The following is a 23,291-nucleotide window of genomic DNA, read 5'->3' as shown; positions in this document are numbered from 1 at the left end:
ATGACAAGTGTATATGAGTGGTAACACATGTGGGAACAATTTCCCGCAAAAATATCCACCAAATATTCTCCCAAATCCTCCCAAATGTGCATTAACTTCACAAATTCGAATTTCCAAGTAAGCAACTTTCTCATTTAATGCCAAAAATTCAATTTTATTTGAGCACATGTCATTTCCTTGATTTTAGGAGTCCACATCACCTTGGGACTTCACTTTAACTCCCCCATAATTTTCCACCTCATTTCCACAACATTTAGCATGTGTGGATATTTATTTTTCTCCATTTATTTAATTTCTGGCTTAATTAATTGTCAGATTTCCCACTAAACTTAGGAAAAGTGGGTTTTGAGGGTTAAAAACACATTTTTAACCCCTCAAAGTGTGTCATAGTAGAAATTTGAGGGTGAGAGGTGTAAATTTCATTACTCATACCCCATACAACTTCTCTAGACATCACTTATTACATTACAAGTACAATTTTATTTGCAATTTTTGACCTGTGGGAAATCTAAAAAATTAAAAAATTACTACCTAGACCTAACCAAATTCCACGAAATTTTTTGTGTGATCTAGTATGGTAATATACATCGACTTTAGACACTAAGATGTGTTAGGAGCTCAACCTTCAAACCGTCACCCCAGTTTTGGAGTAAAAAGTGAGTGAAAAAACCCAGAAAATTATCCGCCTCTGAAAAATAAAGGATAATTAACCAGACAAAAAAAAACTCCAAGGTGTACTCATTTGTTGATCGAGTCTCAACATCTTAGTCTTGTTACATACTCAAAACTCATCATTACTAGTATCACTTATTACAATTCCCCGCAAGTTGTGGAATTTGGATACAAGAAAGATGATGAGAAAATAGAAGTAGAGTTTAAAATACTATTGAATGATGATATTTGATGGTACAAGTGTCCTCTGGATCATCCTTGGGCATGGAGTATTTCATATAATCATCAGGTGCCACTCCAGTGGTCAACATTTGACTCCATATGGGGATGCATGCTAGATACAACGTGATAGTGTGCAAGAACCTGGAATCTGCATCCATCGACAAAAGACATATATCAGTAGTATCCATTCAACATATCATCAAATGAAATCAAGAACAAAAATAAAGAAATGGAAATTTATTCTAAGAGCATAAATGACAATTTATTCTTGAAATAAAACTAATTAAACAAAAATGACAAGGGATAAGGTTAGAAATATGATACAAAAAGATGTCCCATGACATCAGATGTCTTCAATGAAGTTCGTGCTGAGAACCTGCTTACTTTCAGGCAGATCCATGGGTGGTTTTTCTGATGTGCGCCGTCCAATTTTGAATATCTTAGGACTTTGATCTGTCCCAACACTGTGTTGTACATGGTCATCTAATTTACCAAATCCTTTCCACTTTTTTCTTTTCTTCTTAACAGATTGTGATGTTGATGTTGATGTGATCAAAGTAGACCTTTCTGCCCGATCTTGAAGATGCTCAGATGGAAAATTTGAAGTATCCAAGACTTTTTTGACCTGCCTTTGTCCATTCTGCTTCTGCTCTGACATGGGTGATGGATCAATCTCATAAGTATAAACCTGATTCCCCTTAGTTTCCTTGCTATCCAAGTCTCCATCAATTAGCCATTTTTCAATGGAGTAAATGACCTCCTCATAATGAGATGAAGATTGTTTCAGTGGATCGGGAGATTTATGATTTGTTTCTTTGTTCTTTTCCCATTCGTCATTTAACCTAAGTTGGAATTTTTGTACCTCTGATCTTTCAATTTCCTCCAGTCTATTCTGAAAAGTGACCTGATTAGCCTTCATAACAATTATTTCCTTGGCATAATTTGTTTCCATGGTGTTGATTAATTTCACTTGTTTTTCTTCCATGGTGAGCAACCTATTTTGAAGAGTGGCCATTTGAATAGAATGATTGACTTTCATGGCCTTTATTTCTTGTGCAAGATTTACCTCCATGGTCTTAATGAGTTGAACTTGGTTGAGTTGCATATCATTAATCATTCGTGTCAACTCCTTCATGAGATCCTTATCATTCTCATTTGCTTTCTCTTTGATCTCTCTTTGATCTCCATATTTTTCTTCAAAGGCGTCAATGATTGATTCTAGAGAATCAAAACTGTTAGCAGGTAATTCTATTAACCAATCCATTGCATTTCCATCTAATGAAAAGATGAAAAGTCTCATTTTAACACCCTTATGGCTAATATCATGGCACCATTTTCTCACACAAAGGTGGAAATTCCTAAGGTGAGTTTCAGTATTGATGGCATTGTTACCTAGAAAACTAGGCAACTCTTCAATAGCCTCAATGGTTTCATCCATAATGAAATTTGGATAGCTTAAAATGTTAGTAAAATCACAAGGGGCGAACAAATCATTCATGATGTTATGCTTGCTTGACCTTGAAAGAGAAAATGGATACCAGAGAGAGGCTCCTGTCCAAGATTAGCAAGAAACCTACAAGAAGCAAGCTTCAAGCAAAAATCCTTGCAGAAAATGAAATAAGTGGAGTCACCACTTGAACAGGAATCTAACTCTAAAATCCAACATGCAAAAGCCAAAAGGTAGTCGTATTTCCCAGGTACAAGAAGACTTGTCCCTGGCAACGACGCCAAAAATGTTAACCCTACCGCCTACACCTACCTACAAGTCAGTGAGAAAAGCCTTCAACCCCACAAGGTGTGGTTGGTGGCAGGGAACTCAGAGAAGGGGGCTGTCACACTAATCCTGACTCTCTCCATTTGAGCTATCTCCTAGGTTAGCTAAGGGGGTGGTCCCTAATGAAAAGTTAATTTAAAAAGGATGTGAGTTTCTAGGAGAATTGTTAGAGTTAAATAGATTATCTCTTTAAGATTTATAAGCAAAAAATTGATATGAGCAATAACCATCATAAGATAAGCATCAAATACATAAACAACCAGTGTCTTCCAAGTATTTTCTCTTTAAGAAATGAAATTGTATTTTACTTAAAATGAAGTGAAATGCTTTCAAATGGAAAGCCAAAATAACCCTGAAAAGTGAAACACTAAATTGTTAGCACAAGATATTATAAATGCTTTCAAGATGAATAAGTCTACAAATCAAAGCATGGAAACTATCTTGCTCAAAAGGATACAAAAATAACTCAAATGTTAGACCAAGATGACAACAAAGTATGTTACAAAAATAATCTACAAGAGGCTAGGCCAAAGAGTATGAGCAAGCTCTCCTCTTTGACTAGCCATGACTTAGCTCTTTGAAATAGTTAGATATTGATAAATGAAGTACAATATGTAAAAAATAAGTTTTTTTCCAAGTTTGATATTTTGATGCAAGAAATAAAAGCTTTAAGAAACTTGAAAGAATCCCTGCAAAACACAAATAAGTTATAGATGGGACTTTGGAATTCAAAACATGCGGGTTCTCCTTGAATATTTTTCAAGAATGGGTTGATTCCTCTGATAATTTCTCCTCACGCTTGAAAAGCTTGACCAAATAATGATTCATCTACAGAACTTCAGCACAAATCATTAAATCGACATGAAATTAAATAAGTGCAGTGGAAAGAATTCCTAGAGATACATTTATTATCCACTAGAAGATTTATTTTCCTAAAGAAAATAATTAATTCTTATGCTAATATGAGATGGCTGCATACTAACATAACTTGAAACAAGCATGAAATAAATAATGACATGAAGAAATAAATAGAAGCATAACAACAAGTCAAGAATTTACCACACATGCAAGGAGAAGACCACCATCACTCTTTACCCCGAAGACTGTTGTATTATATTGCAAGTAGTGAATACAATCCCGCAGAGTCTCCTCAAGCACAATAGCTCATATTACATGATGATACAATATGAGAGTTCATGGCTCTATTATATAGAGAGTTGGGAGCAAATCCCAATGAAGAATGACAATGACAAATGGAATTGGAGCCAATCCCAATGTAGAAGTGATTAAACAAGTGGCATGAAATGACAATCCCAAAGAGAAATTCGAATTTGTTGAATGGAGCTCCAATGCCAAGTGTAAAAATCAAATTCTGGCAAGTGGACATCATTTTCTTCTTCCCTTATGTGCCAAATTCAAATTTTATGATAAAATGACAAGTGTATATGGGTGGTAACCCATGTGGGGACAATTTCCCACAAAAATTTCCACCAACTATTCTCCCAAATCCTCCCAAATGTGCATTAACTTCACAAATTCGAATTTCCAAATAAGCAGTTTTCTCCTTTAATCCCTGAAATTCGATTTTATTTGAGCACATGTGCTTTCCTTGATTTTAGGAGTCCACATCACCTTGGGACTTCACTTTAACTCCCCCATAATTTTCCACCTCATTTCCACAACATTTAGCATGTGTGGATATTTATTTTTCTCCATTTATTTAATTTTTGGCTTAATTAATTGCTAGATTTCCCACTAAACTTAGGAAAAATGGGTTTTGAGAGTTAAAAACACATTTTTAACCCCTCAAAGTGTGTCATAGTAGAAATTTGAAGGCGAGAGGTATAAATTGCATTACTCATGCCCCATACAACTTCTCTAGACATCACTTATTACATTACAAGTACAATTTTATTTGCAATTTTTGACATGCGGGAAATCTAAAAAATTAAAAAATGACTACCTAGACCTAACCAAATTCCACGAAACTTTTTGTGTGATCTAGTATGGTAATATACATCGACTCTAGACACTAAGATGTGTTAGGGGCTCAACCTTCAAACCGTCACCCCGACTTTGGGGTAAAAAGTGAGTGAAAAACCCAGAAAATTATCTGCCTCTGAAAAAGAAAGGATAATTAACCAAATAAAAAAAAACTCCAAGGTTTACTCATTTGTTGATCGAATCCCAACATCCTAGGCCTGTTACATACTCAAAACACATCATTACTAGTATCACTTATTACAATTCCCCGCAGGGTGTGGAATCTGGGTACAAGAAAGATGATGAGAAAATAGAAGTAGAGTTTCAAATACTCTGTTGACTAATGATATTTGATGGTACAAGTGTCCTCTGGATCATCCTTGTGCATGGAGTCTTTCATATAATCATCAAGTGCCACTCCAGTGGTCAACAGGTCCCTAAGTCTAAACTTAGAAAATTAAAATAATTAATGGGTATTAATCTAAACTGTGGGTCTAACTTCTAGAAGAAGATGAAGATTGAGTCCAAATGATCTGAGTCATTGATTAGAATCTAATCTGGGACGTTGGTTCTCAGCTAGAAGATTATAAGAAGGACATCGAGATACATTTGGAAAGTACACCAGAGGCAAATACTCAATTACCCAAGTAAGATCGATTTTCTCACTGATAGAAGTTTGGCTAGAGAAAATCGAATAAGAGGGAGAGTTGCAAGTGAGAATGAGAGAGAGGGTATTAGCATCAGTCAGGATGTCAAGAGCAAAAGACGCAGAGCAGAGAGAGGACAGCGCAGAGGCTGTGACACAGAGGAGGGACAGCATAGAGGCAGTGTGACGCTGGGACTGCATAGTCCTCACGCAGGAGCTGACGCAGAGGGGGCAGCAGGTCCTCTCCTAGATTAGAAACTCGTCGAGAAGTGTCTGTAAAATTTCTCACAAAGAATCCTCTTCTATTATGTTGGTTGTATCTTGTACATGAGATTTTTGCTGAAGAATAATAAAGAAACCCTCATCTACTGCACTGTTTTCCCACATTTATTTTTTCCGGGGACAATTGTCCAAAAATAACTATGTCATCGTGGTTATACTTGTGCTAGTATTTTTCTTTGCTTTCACTTTCTGCAGTATTATAATTGTGAAGGTTGCAGTAGAATTTATTTCGATTTTTGCTTGTAGAAACTCTGTGAATAACTTATTTCTGAATTAATAAGTAGAAGAAATAATATTAATCACTACAGTTGGACTTCTATTTAAAAATTTTCATAGTGTGGAATGGGACGTACAGTGACAAGCAAGATACGAGATGGTACAAAATGGTACAGTAGTAGTAGGGGGTATCCAGTGGTGTAAAGGGACGAGTCGCGGTGTACAGTGGCATGCCAAGGAGTACGGGGATACTTGGTGGTATGCAGTGGCATATGGTGCGACATAGCAGGCTCTTGGAGCATTGCCTCCAAGGAGACTTATGGACAGGGACATTAGGGGTACCATTGGGTGCAGCTCACCCAGGATCGATGAGGACATTATTAAGCATCTAGGGATGCCATGTTCTGTGGAGACAAGTCTTCGATTGGGTTATCAACAGATTTGAGGCAGAGAGAGAGATGTCCATAGGATTACTCTTCAGTATCTCTACAAACTCTTGATCATACCCTTGGGGACCTACCCACCCATCACTCTACAGTATTGCTTACAGTCGCAGAGCGTTTGGTTGTTGCCCCTTGATGCTCTCAATACAGGCAATAGGACATGGGAGGTTCACCCTAGGCAATTGTATGAGACACAATGTGTCATGGGCAGGAGGGAGACTCTCCAGTTAAGACATTTGGTGGGTGCACATGATGACATATACAGACTTAGGGATGGCGTGGTTTACTGCCGGGGTAGCATATGTTCCACCCTTGGGCTCACACTCAGGGAGGTGATTGCGAGGGAGCTACATGATGCACTTTCGGCGAGACAGTCTGAGGCATTATATGAGGATGAGGTGTAGTGGATGGTAAACCTGGTCTACAGGCAAATTTTTAGACTCTAGGTAGTATTGGGGTGTGCTTTCAAGAGGCAGGATAACACATTTCACTGTGTGGTCTGGCAGGAGCAAGGCAAATTGCCATGCGTGGGATAGATTCTTAATACTTGGGGTCCATCTATCAGATACATATAGGGGTCAGAGACAAGGCACAGAGGGGTCCCAGCAACTAACACTAGGTCACAATCGCATGCAGGGAGGTTTGGGAGTTGTGTATCTCTAGTATGGCTATGGGATCTAGGGATCCAAATGATTGATAAGACACTCCATTCTATGATGAGCAGTATCATGGGAGAGGGTGATCCAGTTCACCTTGGGTGTTACACATGGGAGATCGTTGAAACCTCCATAATATGGCGAGGTACATTTATCCTAATGTTGCACAGGATTGAGATTGACAGTGGATGGGGAAACATTGACATCATGGACATGCCTAGGCAGGATAAGCTTGGCCTTCACAGATATTCCACCATCATGTTTCAGGAGGGGAGTATACAGTCTGAGCATGATGGGTAGTTTGTCATAGTCACAACGGCGCAGCGTCAGCATGGTAGCACCCTTCTAAAACTAGCATGGCATCTGGGTACAATAGGATTTGGCGATTCGGCTACCCTTAGGGGTGAAATGGCTTCTACAGGGGGAGTTCATTCAGATTTTCCATTGGGTTCTAGTGTTTCGCTGTTGACATGGGGAGCGTCACTAGTATGGCAGGATGTTCAATAGCGAGGAGTGGTTCAATGGCACATTTGGAACCCTAGCATTGGCTAGGCCAACATTTGGAGCAGCAGGATATTGCTTGAGGACAAGAAATTTTTTGCGGGGAGGACTGTAATGTTCCCAATTTTTGTGAGTGCAAAATTCACTAAGGAGTTTTTCCAATTCAAGGGGTCACCGCCCTCATTATAATTTGTAATAGATTATTCACCCTTCGTTAAAGTTCTTTTAGATTTGACATCATGCTCACTTTTGATTGTCTAATATATATATATATATGTTCTTTTTAGTTTGTAAAACATATATATATTATAATGTCTTATTTTTAGTTTGTACATTATGGTTAATATATATTATAATTTCTAACTTCTAGTTTGTATAATAATTAATATATTATAATCCCTTTGTATATTATATATTGTATTTCCCTTGCTATTTTGTATAATACATTGTCTTTACCCTTTTATTTTGTATAGTTATATATATTATGATGGTGGTACATACATTAAGTATCCCACAATATATTCAATATTTTTTTGTGAGTTAGGTATTCACTTAGAACTTTCAATAATTAATTTGTTTATCCTTTACATGGCAATTTTCATAATAAGTTAGTATGTATACTAGCACAGTGCATGCGATGCATGCATATCTAGCTATCATATGCATGCCTCATATGAATGTTAATAATCATGTTCTATCCGTAATTCAAGATGGTCATTACAATTGACTTGCCATCTTGAGGGTTCGAGTCTTTTTATGGTCATGGGTCTTGGATATCTCACTTTGATCTGATTCTATAAGAAGAGAATTTTTTTGGGTTTTCCCCCTTGTGGGGTTTTCGCCCTGGCTTGGAGCCTATATCTTGTGTTCTTTGTTTCTTGTGATCTTCATGTTTTGTACGTTTGGTAATTGTTTGATGAAGAGAACATAATAAACATTAATAAAAAGTCAACAACATTCACAAGCAATTATCAAAGAAGAGAAATCTACCCTAATGTACAGTGAACCTAATTTCTCAACAAACAAGACCTTGAGAAGGGTAGCGTGCCCATGTCTTTTCATACTTAACATACCCTGTATATTCCCCTTTCCATTGTCCTTTATTTTGGGTTGATTGTTACATGTACCCAAAAAATGTTTATGCTTCGTAATCCCATGAGAAGAAGGGACTTGGATGCCCAAGCTTGATGCAACTATATAAAAAGAGAAAGAGCATGATATGAATTTCAAAATGTAAAAGAAAAGTGAAAGGGATATTAATGATAAATCAAAAGCTAAAGTAAGCTTGAGCTCTACCCCTTCGCTATCAGGCCATTTCCCCAAGTCCTCTGCGATGAAATGCATAACTAAAGAAGGACTAAGTAATTTTTTTGACCCATATGCAATGAAATACATATGCAAGAAAAGGGGGTTTCTAAAGAAAAATAAAGAATATAAGAAAAGGGAAAGAAAAAGGATCGTAAGACAGTGTCAAGGAAAGTGTAACTTAATGCGTAAGTGTTCCCTCTACAAAGGCACTCGTGATGATGAATAGCATATGTAACCTTGCATGTCATTGACACCATTCCCATGAAGTAAACCCCAGGTCATGCCATTATCATTACACTTACACCATCATGGGTTTCTTGGGAAATATTCCTTTTCCTGGGCGCTGGCACACCTAATAGCGTTTTATGATAACCCTTAGATACTTAAACATGGCAAATTGCCTAAAGTCATAAGCTAGAGTGAAGTTAGAAGAAGATACCTAATGTGATCTACCTAATGACTTTTATAATGGACATGACTCACTTTTTATGTTACATTGACTCTTGTACATATGTCAGATGGTCACACCTGGATGCTTGGAGCCCCTCCTTGATAAACATGCTTGCATAGACGTTGTCCTTTTGAGGACGTTAATTATGACAGCTTCCACACTTCATTGAGAACATTCTATACCTACTTGAGGATGTTGGACTTTGTGATGGCATGGCACTCTGTTGAGATGTCCTAGCCCACATTGAAGCTGATGTGGCACCCTTATGATGAGACATTGCACCTTTTGATGATAGACAGTGTACCTTTATGATGGATATAGCACCTCATCATGATGATTGGACAGTTCGATGATAATGTCATACCTTTTGGAGCTTGATGTGACCCTTCACGATGAACCTTTTCAATTTTGGAGGAAACATTTCACTTTACAGCCCCTACACATTACTTGGAATGAGTAGTCTACCATTGGAGAGCATTTATTCCACACATGTATCCTTGAAGCACACATTTATGAGGCAACTTGATGTTTTGAGCATTATTTTTCATATATGAGGTGTCATTGGGGATCTTGAGAGCTATTCACCTTGGTATCATGGATATTCTATGTGCTTTTTCCTTATCTCTAGGGTTGGTAAGAGACAAAGCCTAATTTTATGTTTTAGGACCTTTAGTGGATGAGGAAGTGCTAGATCTTTCATATAAATAAGAGAAGCACTCCTCACTTGTATCTCATGCTATTTGTGAAGATATATCACTACTCTTCTACTTTTATACTTACTTTTAGCTTTGGATGGATGACTAAATGCACCTCACCAAGGAGATGATTTGTGGATGACCTTGCAACTCCTATGGATTTTCATGGCTAGGGTTTATGAATAAACAATGGTTTCTTCAATAAGTGGTCTCCCTAAGTCTTGTGGATTTATTTATGAATGTTATTAAGAGCAAACTTACTTATATAGTGGTGAGGATGCATTCTCTTTGTATTGTTCTTGGATAGATCCTTTCTTGTAAACCCTAAGAAGATTTCTAGTGGAGAATCATCCCTTGAATCTTATCTAGAATCTTGTCAAACTACTAGGTGGATCTTCTAGGGTTAGCAATGGACAACCCTTGTTATCACCCTAGATGTACTTACATCTATTCAATGGAGTCCATAGTTGAACCCATATGCCCCAAAAAAATAGAAGGCACTAGTATTCTCCCAATAATCAATCATTAAAATCCAAGTCAAACTTTTTATTTTTGTTTTAAGGTTAAATTAGGGTTTGTAACGGCTATATATACATTTACAACCACAGTTAGGCTACAGTTCTAGGGTTATTCTGCATTTACATGGTTAAAAATTGATCTTATCATCATATTTTGTATTGTTGATTTATATTACAGCCCCTCTGGAGCTAGATGTCTTGCATTCTAGGGCTGTCATGCATTTTAATTTCCATTTTAGTACATTAAACCCTAGTCTAATTCATTATTTCAACCCTAGTTTTCATTCATAATTATTTGTTCAAGGGTTGATTTATTTGATGCTGTTATAGCTTGTCTAAGTACTGCACTTTATCATTTTTATTGCAAGTTTTGCAGCAACTATAGTTTTTCCTTCTTCCTTTGACCAATATTGACCCGTTAAGCCTCTCAAATTGTCCTAGAACTTCACCCACTCAAATCTGGAAATTGACCTAAATAAACTACCCTATGATTACCTTGAATATTAAATCTTAGTTGTGGTATTGTGAGTAGTTAGATAGGCATCTTTAGACCTGATTTCCTCTTGCCTTGAGAACCCTGGAAGCTACAAGGGAAGCCTCCCTTGTGTAGGATCCTTCCTTCACTAAAGAGAAGGAAGTGGTTGTCTAGGTGACATGTAACACTTCCATGTTCCACTAGTCTTAGCGACTTGTGAAAGAATTTGCACTAGGGTGCTAGATTTTGTGATAGCAAGCCCTAAGGCTGAAAATTGACAGGAAATAATTCCAGGAAACCTCAGTTTTGAGATGAAATTTCTGAGTTTGCATTAATTGGATGGAAACCAAAATTCTACATTAAAAAATTGTATGAGATATTTTATACAATGTCACCATCTCCCCAACTTATTTCCAAATCAGCACATAAAATAATATATATAATGTAAGAGAATGATTATGTATGAACAACCATGCTTTCAGAAAACAATATAATGATTAAATATTTGAATGAGATGATTACGAATCGGGTGGATAAATATTAAATGTAAAGGTGACTCACGTGGGTAGTCATAACTTTAGGAGAGACAGGTAAACTATATAAATATATTATGTTTCTATGTTATGTTATATAATTCTATTATATTATTTTGTATGTACATTACATTTAGTGGGTGAACCTGAGTGGAATGACAACTTGCAAATTCACATCAACATTGCATATTTCAAGTCAGGGAATATATTCTTGAGGATTCGTAAATAAACTTATCAGAAATATTGGAGAAAATGTCGAAAATTATTGAAATATATCACCAAGCATAATATTGGACCATGACAACTCTGAAATTTTGGCAACTTGAAAAACCCCCAAAAAACTTGAAATGTCGGGAGAAATCAGAGACATTTGCAACACTGATTCATTCATCTCACTATAAGAAAATGTTTTAGATATTTAAATAACAATTTGTGAACTTTAAAAGAAGAGATCATAGAAAATAATAAATCAAAGACCTTTAACTTATGGAACTTTGGGTCTTTCTTTATTTTCAGCATATGTTGTGGTAAAAAACAAACACCTTTCTTCTTGGTGTATATCAAGAGAGTTAGGTGTCTTCTCTTTCGAGTTTCTAGGCTTCCACAAAAGAGGCTCCATAAAAATGCTCAACTGCACCCACAATTTGGTAGAACTGCAGCTTAGAAATAAGGAAAGATATTCAAAATTCAAATAATTTATAAGACAATTATTTTACAAGCGACAAACACACAACATGATTCAAGAAGCTACTTTTAAATGGATCTTGAACCCACACTTAAACAAGATTATCAAAATACTACAGAACAAATTATATGTCGCAACATACTTTCAAGTACATGCCTCAAGGCTGCATTTTAATAATCTAACAATCTACTATCTAATATCTACCACATTCTTGTAGCTTGGATTTAATAAGCAACTTAATAGACTCAATAGAATACAATAAAATAGTCTACAAGAAAGGAATTGTTTCCGTAAGTGTATGACAAGTCCACATGCCAGTACATGGATTGGAAATGTTAAACATACAGGCACAGGGATCAACCCAAGGTCTTGTCAATGTTAGTAATCAAACTTTCAACGAGGGAAACATGAAGCAACCATATAACAATAATCCAACATGAGAAGAGTCCACAGGAAGGGGCTTTAGTTCCACCCATTAACATTTCAAAGACATGCTTAGTTGCAACATGAATTGACACTATACCAAATGTTCCTGCCTTAGTCAAGTTTCTCAAATGCCGACGCATGAAACACTCCTATAGTTGCCAAAATATGAACCCTTTGTAATGACCACAAAATCTCCTTTCATAATAAGTTGAAATATTACTTCTATAACTTATAATGCTAAGGAATAATTAACTAACATCTCACAACCATTACGATCTAGAAAAGAGTTAGAGATTGACCAAGTGCATGACTAAGTTTCTCTAGGAAGAGAGTTTAGTCTAAGGGACTGTCCACGTATGAGAACACATGACTGAAAATCAGTTGCGATATGGATGTTCTTATATTTTAGTGGCACACAAATAGATGCTGACCTATGAAGTTTGAACACAACCTTCGGCACGGTATACACAGCTTCATTGGGTATGTTACCACTCAAACTCTCACCTAGGAGGAAAACAAAATTCAAAACAAAAGTTTCTGGTAATGCCACAATGTGTCTGTTTTAGCACTTCAAGTTACGAAAGAGACAATGTGAAGTCTGGGTTGTTGTCATGTTCCCAATTTTTGTGAGTGCAAAATTTGCTAAGAGTTTTGCCAATTTAGGAGATATTAAATAAAAAGGTGAAAATATTATTTTTGTGGGAGAAAAGTGGAAATTACTATTTTAATGGAGAATGGCGGAAAAATAATATTTTATTAGAGAAGGGAGGTAAATTATTATTTTAATGGAGAATGGAGGCAAAGTAATATTTTATTGGAGAATGGAAGGAAATTATTATTTTATTGGAATGGCGGAAAATTATTATTTTATTCAAATGGCAGCAAAAAGTGGAAAATGGCCCCCACCAATAAAATAATAAGGGAAACAGGAAGATCTAAAAGCTAAAGGGAGGCTCCATGAAGAATTTTAAAAGGAGGAGGAACTCAATGGCAAAGCATTCTATCTTACCATTTCTATTTGACATTTGAGAAGAAGCTCAAGCGAGTTACAAGAAAAACTCAAAGCTATCTTCGGTGGACTTCGAGTGCCACCCTAGTTAGCTCTTTGGAGAAGATCACTTCAGATCTTCCAATTGGACTTATTGCAGGGACTACCAACACCAAGAGGATGAGTTTATCTCCATCATTTGGGCTGAATAGCAAGGGTTTAGTGATCAATTCTTGGAGCATCTTCAAGGACGGATTTCATACATTTCATCTCAAGTTCAATAGGCCAAATAGATTTGGTTAATGCCATACTGACTGCCATGCTAGAAAGTGGCTGAATCATTCAAATTCAAGTAGGATGACTCTGCTTCCCAATTCCAGATTTAACTCGACTCTGAGATCTGAAGTATTCAGTGTAGCATGGCACCTCTCCTTGACTGCACTATTGATCAAACTCATTGGGGTGAGTTGCAGAGGTGTGGGAGACTGAGTTCTTTATCTTGGTGCCAACAACGAATGCGTTATGTGAGATCAAGCTCAATTCAAGATTGAAGCCGAACCTAATAACCGAATTGGAGGCCAATTGCTGTAGCATTGAGGACGAATTCCTCTTTTAAAGGCTGAGGGTTTCCAAGTGCCATTACTCCACAAAATTTTCCAGAACTCTTTCAACAAGAAGGTTGGCCGAATTATTTTGTTTCAGCAGTGAAGCTAAGAGGCTAAATTGTTTATCTTATAGGAGGGTCGAATGCTTGTATGATTTGGTAATTTTGCTCCAGATTTGATATCTCCCTGGGCTGTATTTTGTTGCTGTAGTAGACCTCTTATTTCAGAGGAGGATCACCATCATACAGTGTTGTCGCAGACCTATCAATCAACACCTTCCATCTCCTTGCTGGTCATATCAATTTCTGGGCCGAGTACTCTTGTAAATTCTGAGGATATAGGTGGTTGTACCTTTCATTATTCATTATCCATGAACCTGATTTCAGTGTAATGGGCAGCGCCATTTTCTCTAAAAAATGTACCCCTGTAACAGAAGTTAAAACTTGAGCAATGAAGGTATGAGTTCCTGTCATCACCGCTGCTGTATATTCCAAGGGACTGAACATCAGACTGAAATTCCAATGCCATAGAGGACACCAGGTTCCTCTGTTTGTGTCTGCAATGTATTTCCCTCTTTGAGTTTATGTGATGAATAAAAATAAGTTCCAGCTTGGCCATAATGCAATGTCTTTTAATAAATCTTGTTATATGTGAGTGTTACATGGTCATCCAGATGTGGGATTAAGGTTTGGTTGCAAATTTGTATCGTTGTGTTTATGTACAAAACAAACAAGTAAAATTTACACCTACAGCAGTTTGCCAACAAAGTGTTTGACAAGAACTCTCACTGGGAAAACTCATTAAAGCTCAGAAAATTATGTCATTTTGGAATATTTCCTACTGGGAATATTACAGTGGTATCGGAGCCACGTTCTTGGCCAGATGTGGGACTTAAAATGTTTCCAAGGCAAGAAGAATTTGCTCAGAAATTTGAAGGCTATAACAGAACTTTTTTGAAGGTGGCAGAACTCATGGAAGCATGGGTATCATCAGAGATGGCAAAGAGAAAAAAGAAAAATAACAAACCTAAGACTCAAGACCCTGAAGAAGGAAATGAAACAAGCCCTAAGACAACCCTTCAAACATCATTAGAACCATCACATGACGCTGCAAAAATTGAAGAGCAAGGAACAGTGAGGGATTCTAACCAGCAGAGTGGGAAGTAGATAGAAGGGGTCATGGTTGGCAAGGTGACATAAGGGGCGCTCATTGACCCACATGATCATGGGCAGTATTATAGCTCAGATCTATACCATGAGGATTGTAAGCTTCCACCTTTGGAGAGCCCTCCCATGGCTCAAGAGATAGAGATAGTTGAGGCAAGTGAGTATTCATCTTTGGGGCCAGCCATAAACGAGGTACAGGTGGGTACCAAAACATCTAGCGTGAGCCCAAGCCTCAAGGCTGCTAGATGGGAGGCAACAGAGGAGATTTGAGCACATAGAGGGACATGAGCTTGATGAGCTACCTATGGAGGGGCATCTAATGACTCGGGTAGAGCCCATGGTGGATGACAAAGGGCAGTCATCTTTTGGGCCAGCCATCGATAGGGAGCACATGTTGGAACTTCAAAACAGATCACTTGAGAGCCACACGAATGGGACTCACAGCATTATTAGCCCACCTCTATGCATTGGACAGAGAGAGGCAGAGTTACCTAGACAGATCATATGGGATGATTAGGTTAGCAGGATAGAAAGACGTGAGTTGAGTATGGCACAGTATCAGCATGGAGGATTAGCTCCGTGTACGAGAGTTCGTGCATTCGATCTCTCTCTTGGGGTTGGATGGCGAGAAATTATGAGTTGGTACCCAATGTAGTGGGTTGGACATATGGAGATGGTCGTAATCGGGAGTGAAGTTCAACAAGAGCTCCCAAACATTGGGGATACTGGAGGCCCAAGTTGGCATTGGGATCTAGGTGGGGCCTCCTACCATATACTCAAGACACAGGATGATGGATGTTGGGATCCAGGTGGGATTCCCCACCACATCATGGATTTGGCTAGTGAGGGTATTGGCAGTGTGACGGATTTGGTGACTGAGCGTCCACACACCTGCAGATCTCCATCAGCATTAGTGACAGGTTGGATTGACAAGGGAGCAAGCAAACTCCTGAGTCGTTTGGGCATGTTGGTTGTGCATGGAGTCACAGGGTGAGTAGCATACTCTCGCAGGGGCTAGTAGGAGGAGATGGCAACGACAGGCCACCAGACAGGGCGTTACATGGAGACAATGTTCTCTCATTGGTATATTGGACACAAGAGCTTCTGAGGATAGGCACAGTAGTGTCATTCCCATTAGCATGCAAGGAGTTAGGCCACTCAGGTTTGTCAGGGAAGATGAGGAGATATAGCTCACATCATAGAGGGTTTACTAGCAAAGTGGCAAATGCAATGGTGCATGTGGGATGCCAGCCTGTACAGGGTGGTACAATAGTGAGTCTTGGTATCCAATGGTGCACGAAGTTGTTAACTTGTTCCACAGAGTTCAATGCTATCCCGAGGAGTGCAGAGGTAGCACTAGCTCCACCTTTGAGTCCACACTGAGGGGGATGCATGACATCTTTTGGGCGAGAGATTCTGAAATGTCTCGGGAGTATATATAGTGGTTGGTGGGCCTTTCTCACAGGCAGATGTTTAGACTTCAGTTGGTATTGGGAAACTCCTTCATGAGGCAGGATGGCAGATCACACAATATGGTATGGCAGCCGCAAGGCAACCTTGCACACACCAGCTTGATTCAGGATGTATGGATTCCATATATTGATTGCAAGCCAGTACCCAAGACATGGTGCAGGTTGGTATCAACAGTTATTAGGACTACGTTGTAACCGATTTGGCTCTAGGATCCAGGGATTTGGTTGGGTGATTGGCCACTGTATTTAGGGATGAGAAGGATCAGGGCAGAGAGTGACCTAGCTCACTCTTGGTTTGACATGCGACGGAGCGTTGAGGTCTTCGTCGCATGGCAAGGTCATTTTTCCTTTTTACCACTCTGTATCAAGGACAGTGTTGGATGGGTAGGCCTTGACATCATGGAGATGCCTGGGCCAGAGGTGTTGCGACTTTATAGATATTTTGCCAACAGGTTCCAGGCGAGGAGTGTTGGAGTTTCTAATTTTACTTAGTTTAAAAACCCTTCAGGCACTTTTTCTGATTTATTCCTACCTACTTGTTATTTTTCTTTAACAAGTTATTTACAAAGTAAATTTTGAAAATAAACACCCGTGCATTCTCAACATATTACAAATCAACAACTAAAAGAAACAAGAGCAAACACGCCACATGACACCATTATTTTTGGACCAATGTCCCCGAAAAAACCCAATGCGGGAAAATCGGTGTAGCTATCTGAGGGTTTTCTTATTAAGCAATATCAGAGTACAATCTGGGTGCCGAAACTGGCCTACCCAACAGAGAATTTCCTTAGCAGCTATACCTCACAGTTTGAGAGAAATCTCCTGGCTGAAACCCCGGAAAATCCTTCCGGCAGTTCCTCAGCACAAAACTGCTCTGCAACCCCAGCGTTTGCCCAATCTGGACTGTGTCAACCTCTCCTAGCCCAGCATTGGCCCTGCGTCAGCCTTCCTTGGCCTGTGTCAGCCCCAGGAGGCCCTGCGTCAACTCTGGGAGCCTCTGTGTCAGCTACGCTGGCCCCTCTGGTGCTCTGTGCAGCACTTGGCTGCCTCTGTGTGGCCCTGCGTGAGCCTTGTTGGCTCTGTGTCACTCTCCTTGGCTGTTGCGCTGCTCTCTCGGCACACTCTCTGCCTTCTCTGTTTCTCTGTACTCAATGCCCCTCAGCTATTCTCCCGATCACTTATTCTATCTCTCTTAGCAAACCCTGCTCTAGAGAATAAAATGACTGATCACTCTAGTATATTCTCCAAGTGACCCTCAAGCCTCCTCTTATACTTTTCTTGTTGACATATCAACGGTTGGGATTAAGTCCCTAATCAACGGCTAAGATTAGATCTGGCTTGATCCATGTCTTTTGGACCATTCTAACACAAATTCATATTAATACACATTAATATTTTTTTTCCCTAAGTTTAGACTTAGGGACTCCATTAAAAATATCAATTATTTTAATATCTCCTGATCTGTTTAGAATCTGCCCGAACCCTTTCTGGGTAATGGAGATCTCATGTGCCCCAACCTCTCCACCAAATTTCGTGGCTGGAGCACATCCAATGCTACCCCAAATCAACAAGGAGGAGACAGCATGCGCACAATGGACAGATAGTCATAGTTAGAGTGGCGCAGCATCAGTATGGTGGCACCCTTCTTCAACTAGCATGGGAGCGTGCATCACCGAAATCGGAAATTTATTTACCCTCAGGGGTGAGGTGGTTTCTACTGGGGGATATCATTCAAAATCTTCCATTGGGTTTTAGTGGTTTGTTGTTGGCGTGGGGGAATTCACCAGCATGGCGGGATGATTAGCAGGAGGAGATCAGGGGGAGCTCATGCTGGGAGGATTCATCTCCATAGGGGTTGGATTGTATCCTCAAGAGCGTGTTGATTTGGGGTAGCATCGGATGTGCACTAGCCACGAAAATTGGTGGAGGCTAAAGCACATGAGATCTCCAATACCCAGAAATGGTTTGGGTAGATTCTAAACAGTTTGGGAGATATTAAAATAATTAATACTTTTAATCGAGTCCCTAAGTCTAAACTTAGGAAAAATAAAATATTAATGTGAATTAATATAAAACAGTGTTAGAAGGGTCCAAAATTCATGGATCAAGCCAAAGTTAATCTTAGTCGTTGATTAGGGACTTAATCTCGGCCGTTGATTTGTCAACGAAAAAAATATAAGAGGAGGCTTGAGGGTCACTTGGAGGAAATACTGAAGCAGACCAGTGAGTTCAATTTCTGGAGCGGGGTTAGCTGAGAAATTTGAACTAGTGGTCTGGTGAGCAGTCAGGAGGCAGCAAGTACGGAACAGAGAGAAGGGATCAGCCACTGGAGACCAACGCTGAGGCAAGAGAGGCAGACGCAGGGCATTTCAGGCAGACGCAGAGGCAGCAGGAGACTGCACAGTCACTAGAGGGCCTGCGTGGGTGACGCAGAGAGGCCTAGGGCTGACGCAGTCAAGCAGGGGTTGACGCAGAGTGTCTAGGAGCCACACAGAGGTTAACCAAGCTGACACTAGGACTAGGAGAAGTGCTAGAGAATTTTTCTCTCTGTGGGTAAGCCAGTTTGGCACCCTGTTGTACTGAAGAATTGCTAAATAATAAAATCCTCCCTTGCTGCACCGGTTTTCCCACTGTTGTCGCGCGGATTGGCACGACAACGCTCAGACCGGGGGTTGTCACTCTGATCCCCGATCCCTCCGTTTAAGCCTGTCTCTCGCGGCTAAGGGGGCTAGTCCCTGTGAGATGATGAAGACCAACTGTCGACCAGTTGGTTGGGAGACACGAGACACGATTAAGACAAGCACTAAAATGATTTGATTAATTTAGAAGACCAGTGCCTTAAGAGATTGTTATTAAAACGATTACTTGTTAGATGATATAGAAACATAAACTGTGAACAGCAATCATTTGTCATCAGCTAAATCACAATGCTCTTAAAATGACCAAAACAATATCCAGCAACAGGAAATTTTGAAAAGATGAAAGCCTTAAACCACCACGAGAATCATGAATTATTAACCAGATATCATATTGGCATCTCGACTTGAAAATTTAGATCTCAGCGTGAAAGATATGACAATTCCCGAAAATAACTGGATCTAAAAAAAAAATTCCACAATATTTTTATATTTTTTCAAATTTTTTTTTTTTTTTTAAACAAAAATAAAAACTGAACCTAAGCTAAATCCTAAATTTAAATAAAACTGAGCTTAAAATCTTTTTATTTTTTTTATTTTTATTATTTTTTAAACAAAAATTTAAAAAAAAATATCTATCCTAAAACAAAAAATAAAATCTTAAATCTAAAACTTTAAATAAAACTAAATCTAAACAATTTTTACAAATAAATCCCTTTTTTATATTTTTATATTTCTCATTTTTTATATTATAAAGATCCTAAAAAAGAAAAAATCTAAAACTAAACTCTAAAATCTAACTAATATCTAAAACATAAATTCTAACATAACATTTAAATCTAACTAAAATATAAAAGTTAAATCTAAATAAAAGCTAGACCAAAATTAAAATTACCGAAAAGATTAAGCTACGCTGTTTTCTGAGGGTTATAACATGAAAAATAAAAAAAAGAAAATTGAAAACGTGTCAAACTACCAGCGACGTAAATGAGAAAAAAACATCGAAACGCATCAAAACCAAATTGAAAGACGAAGCTGGAAATGTTACAGCCCTACGCACTGAGCCACGGAACGCAAAATTCGATTTACCTGTGCATAAGACCACAAAGAGGCGTGAAAATACCTTGCGTTTGGATCTTGAATGAGCTATGGCTCAACCACTGAGTTCTGCGGTTTTCAGTTCTGGACGGCGGACAGCTTATGACTGCGGGTTAATACCTTGTTTCCACATAAATCTGAGCTGCAGATCAAATCAAAACCTTGGCTATATCTATGCTAACCTACGGCGTTAGATCTGATCAACACCTGCAAACTATAATCAAAGCGTATGATAAAACATCGAATAATAACGTGACGGGCTCCAAAAAATTGTGCGTGTATCCAGACAATCTGCCAAGGATGCCAAGATTCAAAGATCGCAACCCCAGCTCGAAGGAAAAGAGTTTTAACGCGTGCAAGGAAAATGACAGTCGATGGCAAGGAAGCATATACAAATCGGACTTGAAAGACATTACCTGAGGACTGAGTTTTCTTACCCGTCGAGCAGTCACGCCATCTATAGTTACGCCCTCATGCTGATAGACTGAAGTGAAAACAACGTTACCTTAGCCGCCGAAGTGGAAACCGAATTACCTTGCCCAGTGACGTGTTGATAACAGACAGCAGTGAATGAATATGCGTGAATCAATAGCTGATACGTAGTGATCAATGGCGGCTTTGCTGTTTCGCTTTTCTCCAGGCTTAACCCTCGCTAACTTTGTTCGAAATATAGTTCAAGAAATCCTCGAAACCCTTTTCCCCTTAACGCATTTGGCAGCTTCGACTGATGGCGGATGGGATTGCTTAAGAGAATGTCGGCTTGATTTTATGTGAGTTGAAATCTGCTGCTTATGCACAGTGTGTCGGCGTGTCAAACTTGATGTCAGTCCTGCAAATTGCAAAAAAGACAAAAAAAACATAATTGAAAACTGCATAAAGCAGAAATTTAAAACCCTAGATCAAAAAAATTGAAACCCTAAGACAGCTGATTAATTTACAAATTTGGCCCCTTAGCAACCAGATTCATATATAAGCACAGAAAATATTTAAAGAACAGAAATTTCAGATTGCCACTGTGAAAAACTTCAGAAAATCTCTCATGCAGATCAGAAAAATAAACCGAATGATAGACCCAGGATCAAATCCAACTGGGCTCAACGAAAAATGCTTGCGGGAGTTGGCTGGTTCAACCGAGAACTTCCCCGAACGCCCACAAAATTTCCTTCAATGATGTTTTCTGCACAGCGCAAAACAACTGTCAATAAAGAGGGCAAAAATGCTGCTAGATCTCAGGAAGTAATGGAGATACCTGCCATTACTTCAGAAACCCTAACAGCACCCAAACCCCAGCAAGTGAACAAGATACCTGTGCTCACAATACTCTACAAAAAGCTATTATTAACGGCTGAAAATAACATATGCAGAAAATGAAACAATCTCACAGCATTTTAAGAGAGTAACACCAGCAAGATATGGACCCCAAAGTCTTCTTTTATTAACCAGAAACAGATTTACAAGAGAGCTTCTTCAGTACCAGACTCACAGATCCAATTGATCTGAAATGACCACCTAAGACCCTATATAAAGGAAATGATCGCAACGGCTAGTTCGAATGATCCATGTAGAAATGATCTCGACCGTTGATGAGGATCAAAACATCTCTTGATCTCATCCATCGATTTATTCACTTAAAATATTATTATTTTATTTAATTTTTTAAATTTTTTATTATTTTTTATTTTATTTCATTTTTTAAATTTTTAAATTTCTTAATTTTTATTTATTTTATTATTTTATTTTTATTTTTTAAATTTTTAAATTTCTTAATTTTTATTTATTTTATTATTTTATTTCATTTCTTAAATGGATCATCGAACTAAGCCTTTGGAAACATCACCTAGGACCTAGGACTTAGGACTCACGAGGGGATTTAAAACATTTTCAACCCTCAAGACACATTTCATGATGACTTTTTACAATTTACATCTCAAGGGGACAAACCCACTTAATACAGACCCTCACAAAACACCCAGTTCTGCGACACAACTATAATCTAGCAGATCAACACACTAGGATTCTCCTAAAGTTCTAATGACAAAATCCATCCCGGCTTTGGGGTCAGGTTTGAAGGAAAACTCTGCCGATCCATGGATCGGTGAGACGAAAAACCTTCCGGGACGTAGATTACCACTAGAAAGTTAGGTCCACCTAGGCAATACACATACACGACTCATGTCTGCTAAGATTATTTACAATTCATACATGCAGACTGGGTTTACAATCAAAATGATCAAGCTGGTGATGACTGCAGGATGGCACGGACGCGCTGATCAGGTGCTGCCCATTTCTTGCAAAGAAAAAGGGGGTGTACTGCATGGGTAGTTGACCGGTAGTGGTCAACACCCACATTAGGTTTTTTCAGGGACTATTGTCCACAATATCTGTGTCAATGTGTTGATCCTTGTACATGTGTTTGTTTCTGTATTATGGTGTGATATCTGCAGCAGTATTTATTTTAATGTTTATTGAAGGAATTTCATAAATAACTTATTGAAGAATAAGTAGGAAAAGTAAATCAGATGTTGCAGTGATATAATTTTCACATGGTATCAAAGCGAGTAATCAGAGATAGGAAGGGAAAATCAGTTATGGGTCAAGACCAAGATGCAGAGGCATCCACGTCAGGGGACTCACACAGATTTTCAGAAGATTTCACAAGAGAAAGAGACTTTGATTTCTCTATGTTGGCTTCCAGGCTGAAAGAAGAAGTGGTTTGTATGACTAGTTCTTCATCATCAGAAGTGTGGTATATAGACAGTGGAGCCTCGTGGCATATGACAGGAATCAGGGAATGTTTCTCAGAATATTGAGAAGAGAAAATGAACTTTCAAATCACC

General features: G+C 38.6%; 1 protein-coding gene across 1 annotated transcript in view; it reads right to left on the bottom strand.

Annotated features, from left to right (window-relative positions):
• Nucleotides 1-23,291, bottom strand: part of HEMG2 (Flavin containing amine oxidoreductase family) — a 525,695-nt gene that overhangs the window by 350,775 nt on the left and 151,629 nt on the right. Inside the window, exon 7 of the mRNA XM_089438658.1 lies at nucleotides 11,918-12,006. Within this exon, the coding sequence (XP_089294784.1) occupies nucleotides 11,918-12,006 (89 nt within the window). The remainder of the gene's footprint in view (nucleotides 1-11,917; nucleotides 12,007-23,291) is intronic.

The sequence above is a fragment of the Pinus tabuliformis genome, chromosome 9, assembly GCF_031772625.1.
Source record: "Pinus tabuliformis cultivar Carrire ecotype Pingquan chromosome 9, CPIR1, whole genome shotgun sequence".
NCBI classification, from domain to species: domain Eukaryota; kingdom Viridiplantae; phylum Streptophyta; class Pinopsida; order Pinales; family Pinaceae; genus Pinus; species Pinus tabuliformis.
Note: the sequence above shows the minus strand (reverse complement) of the source record. Positions and strands in the feature narration are given on the sequence as shown.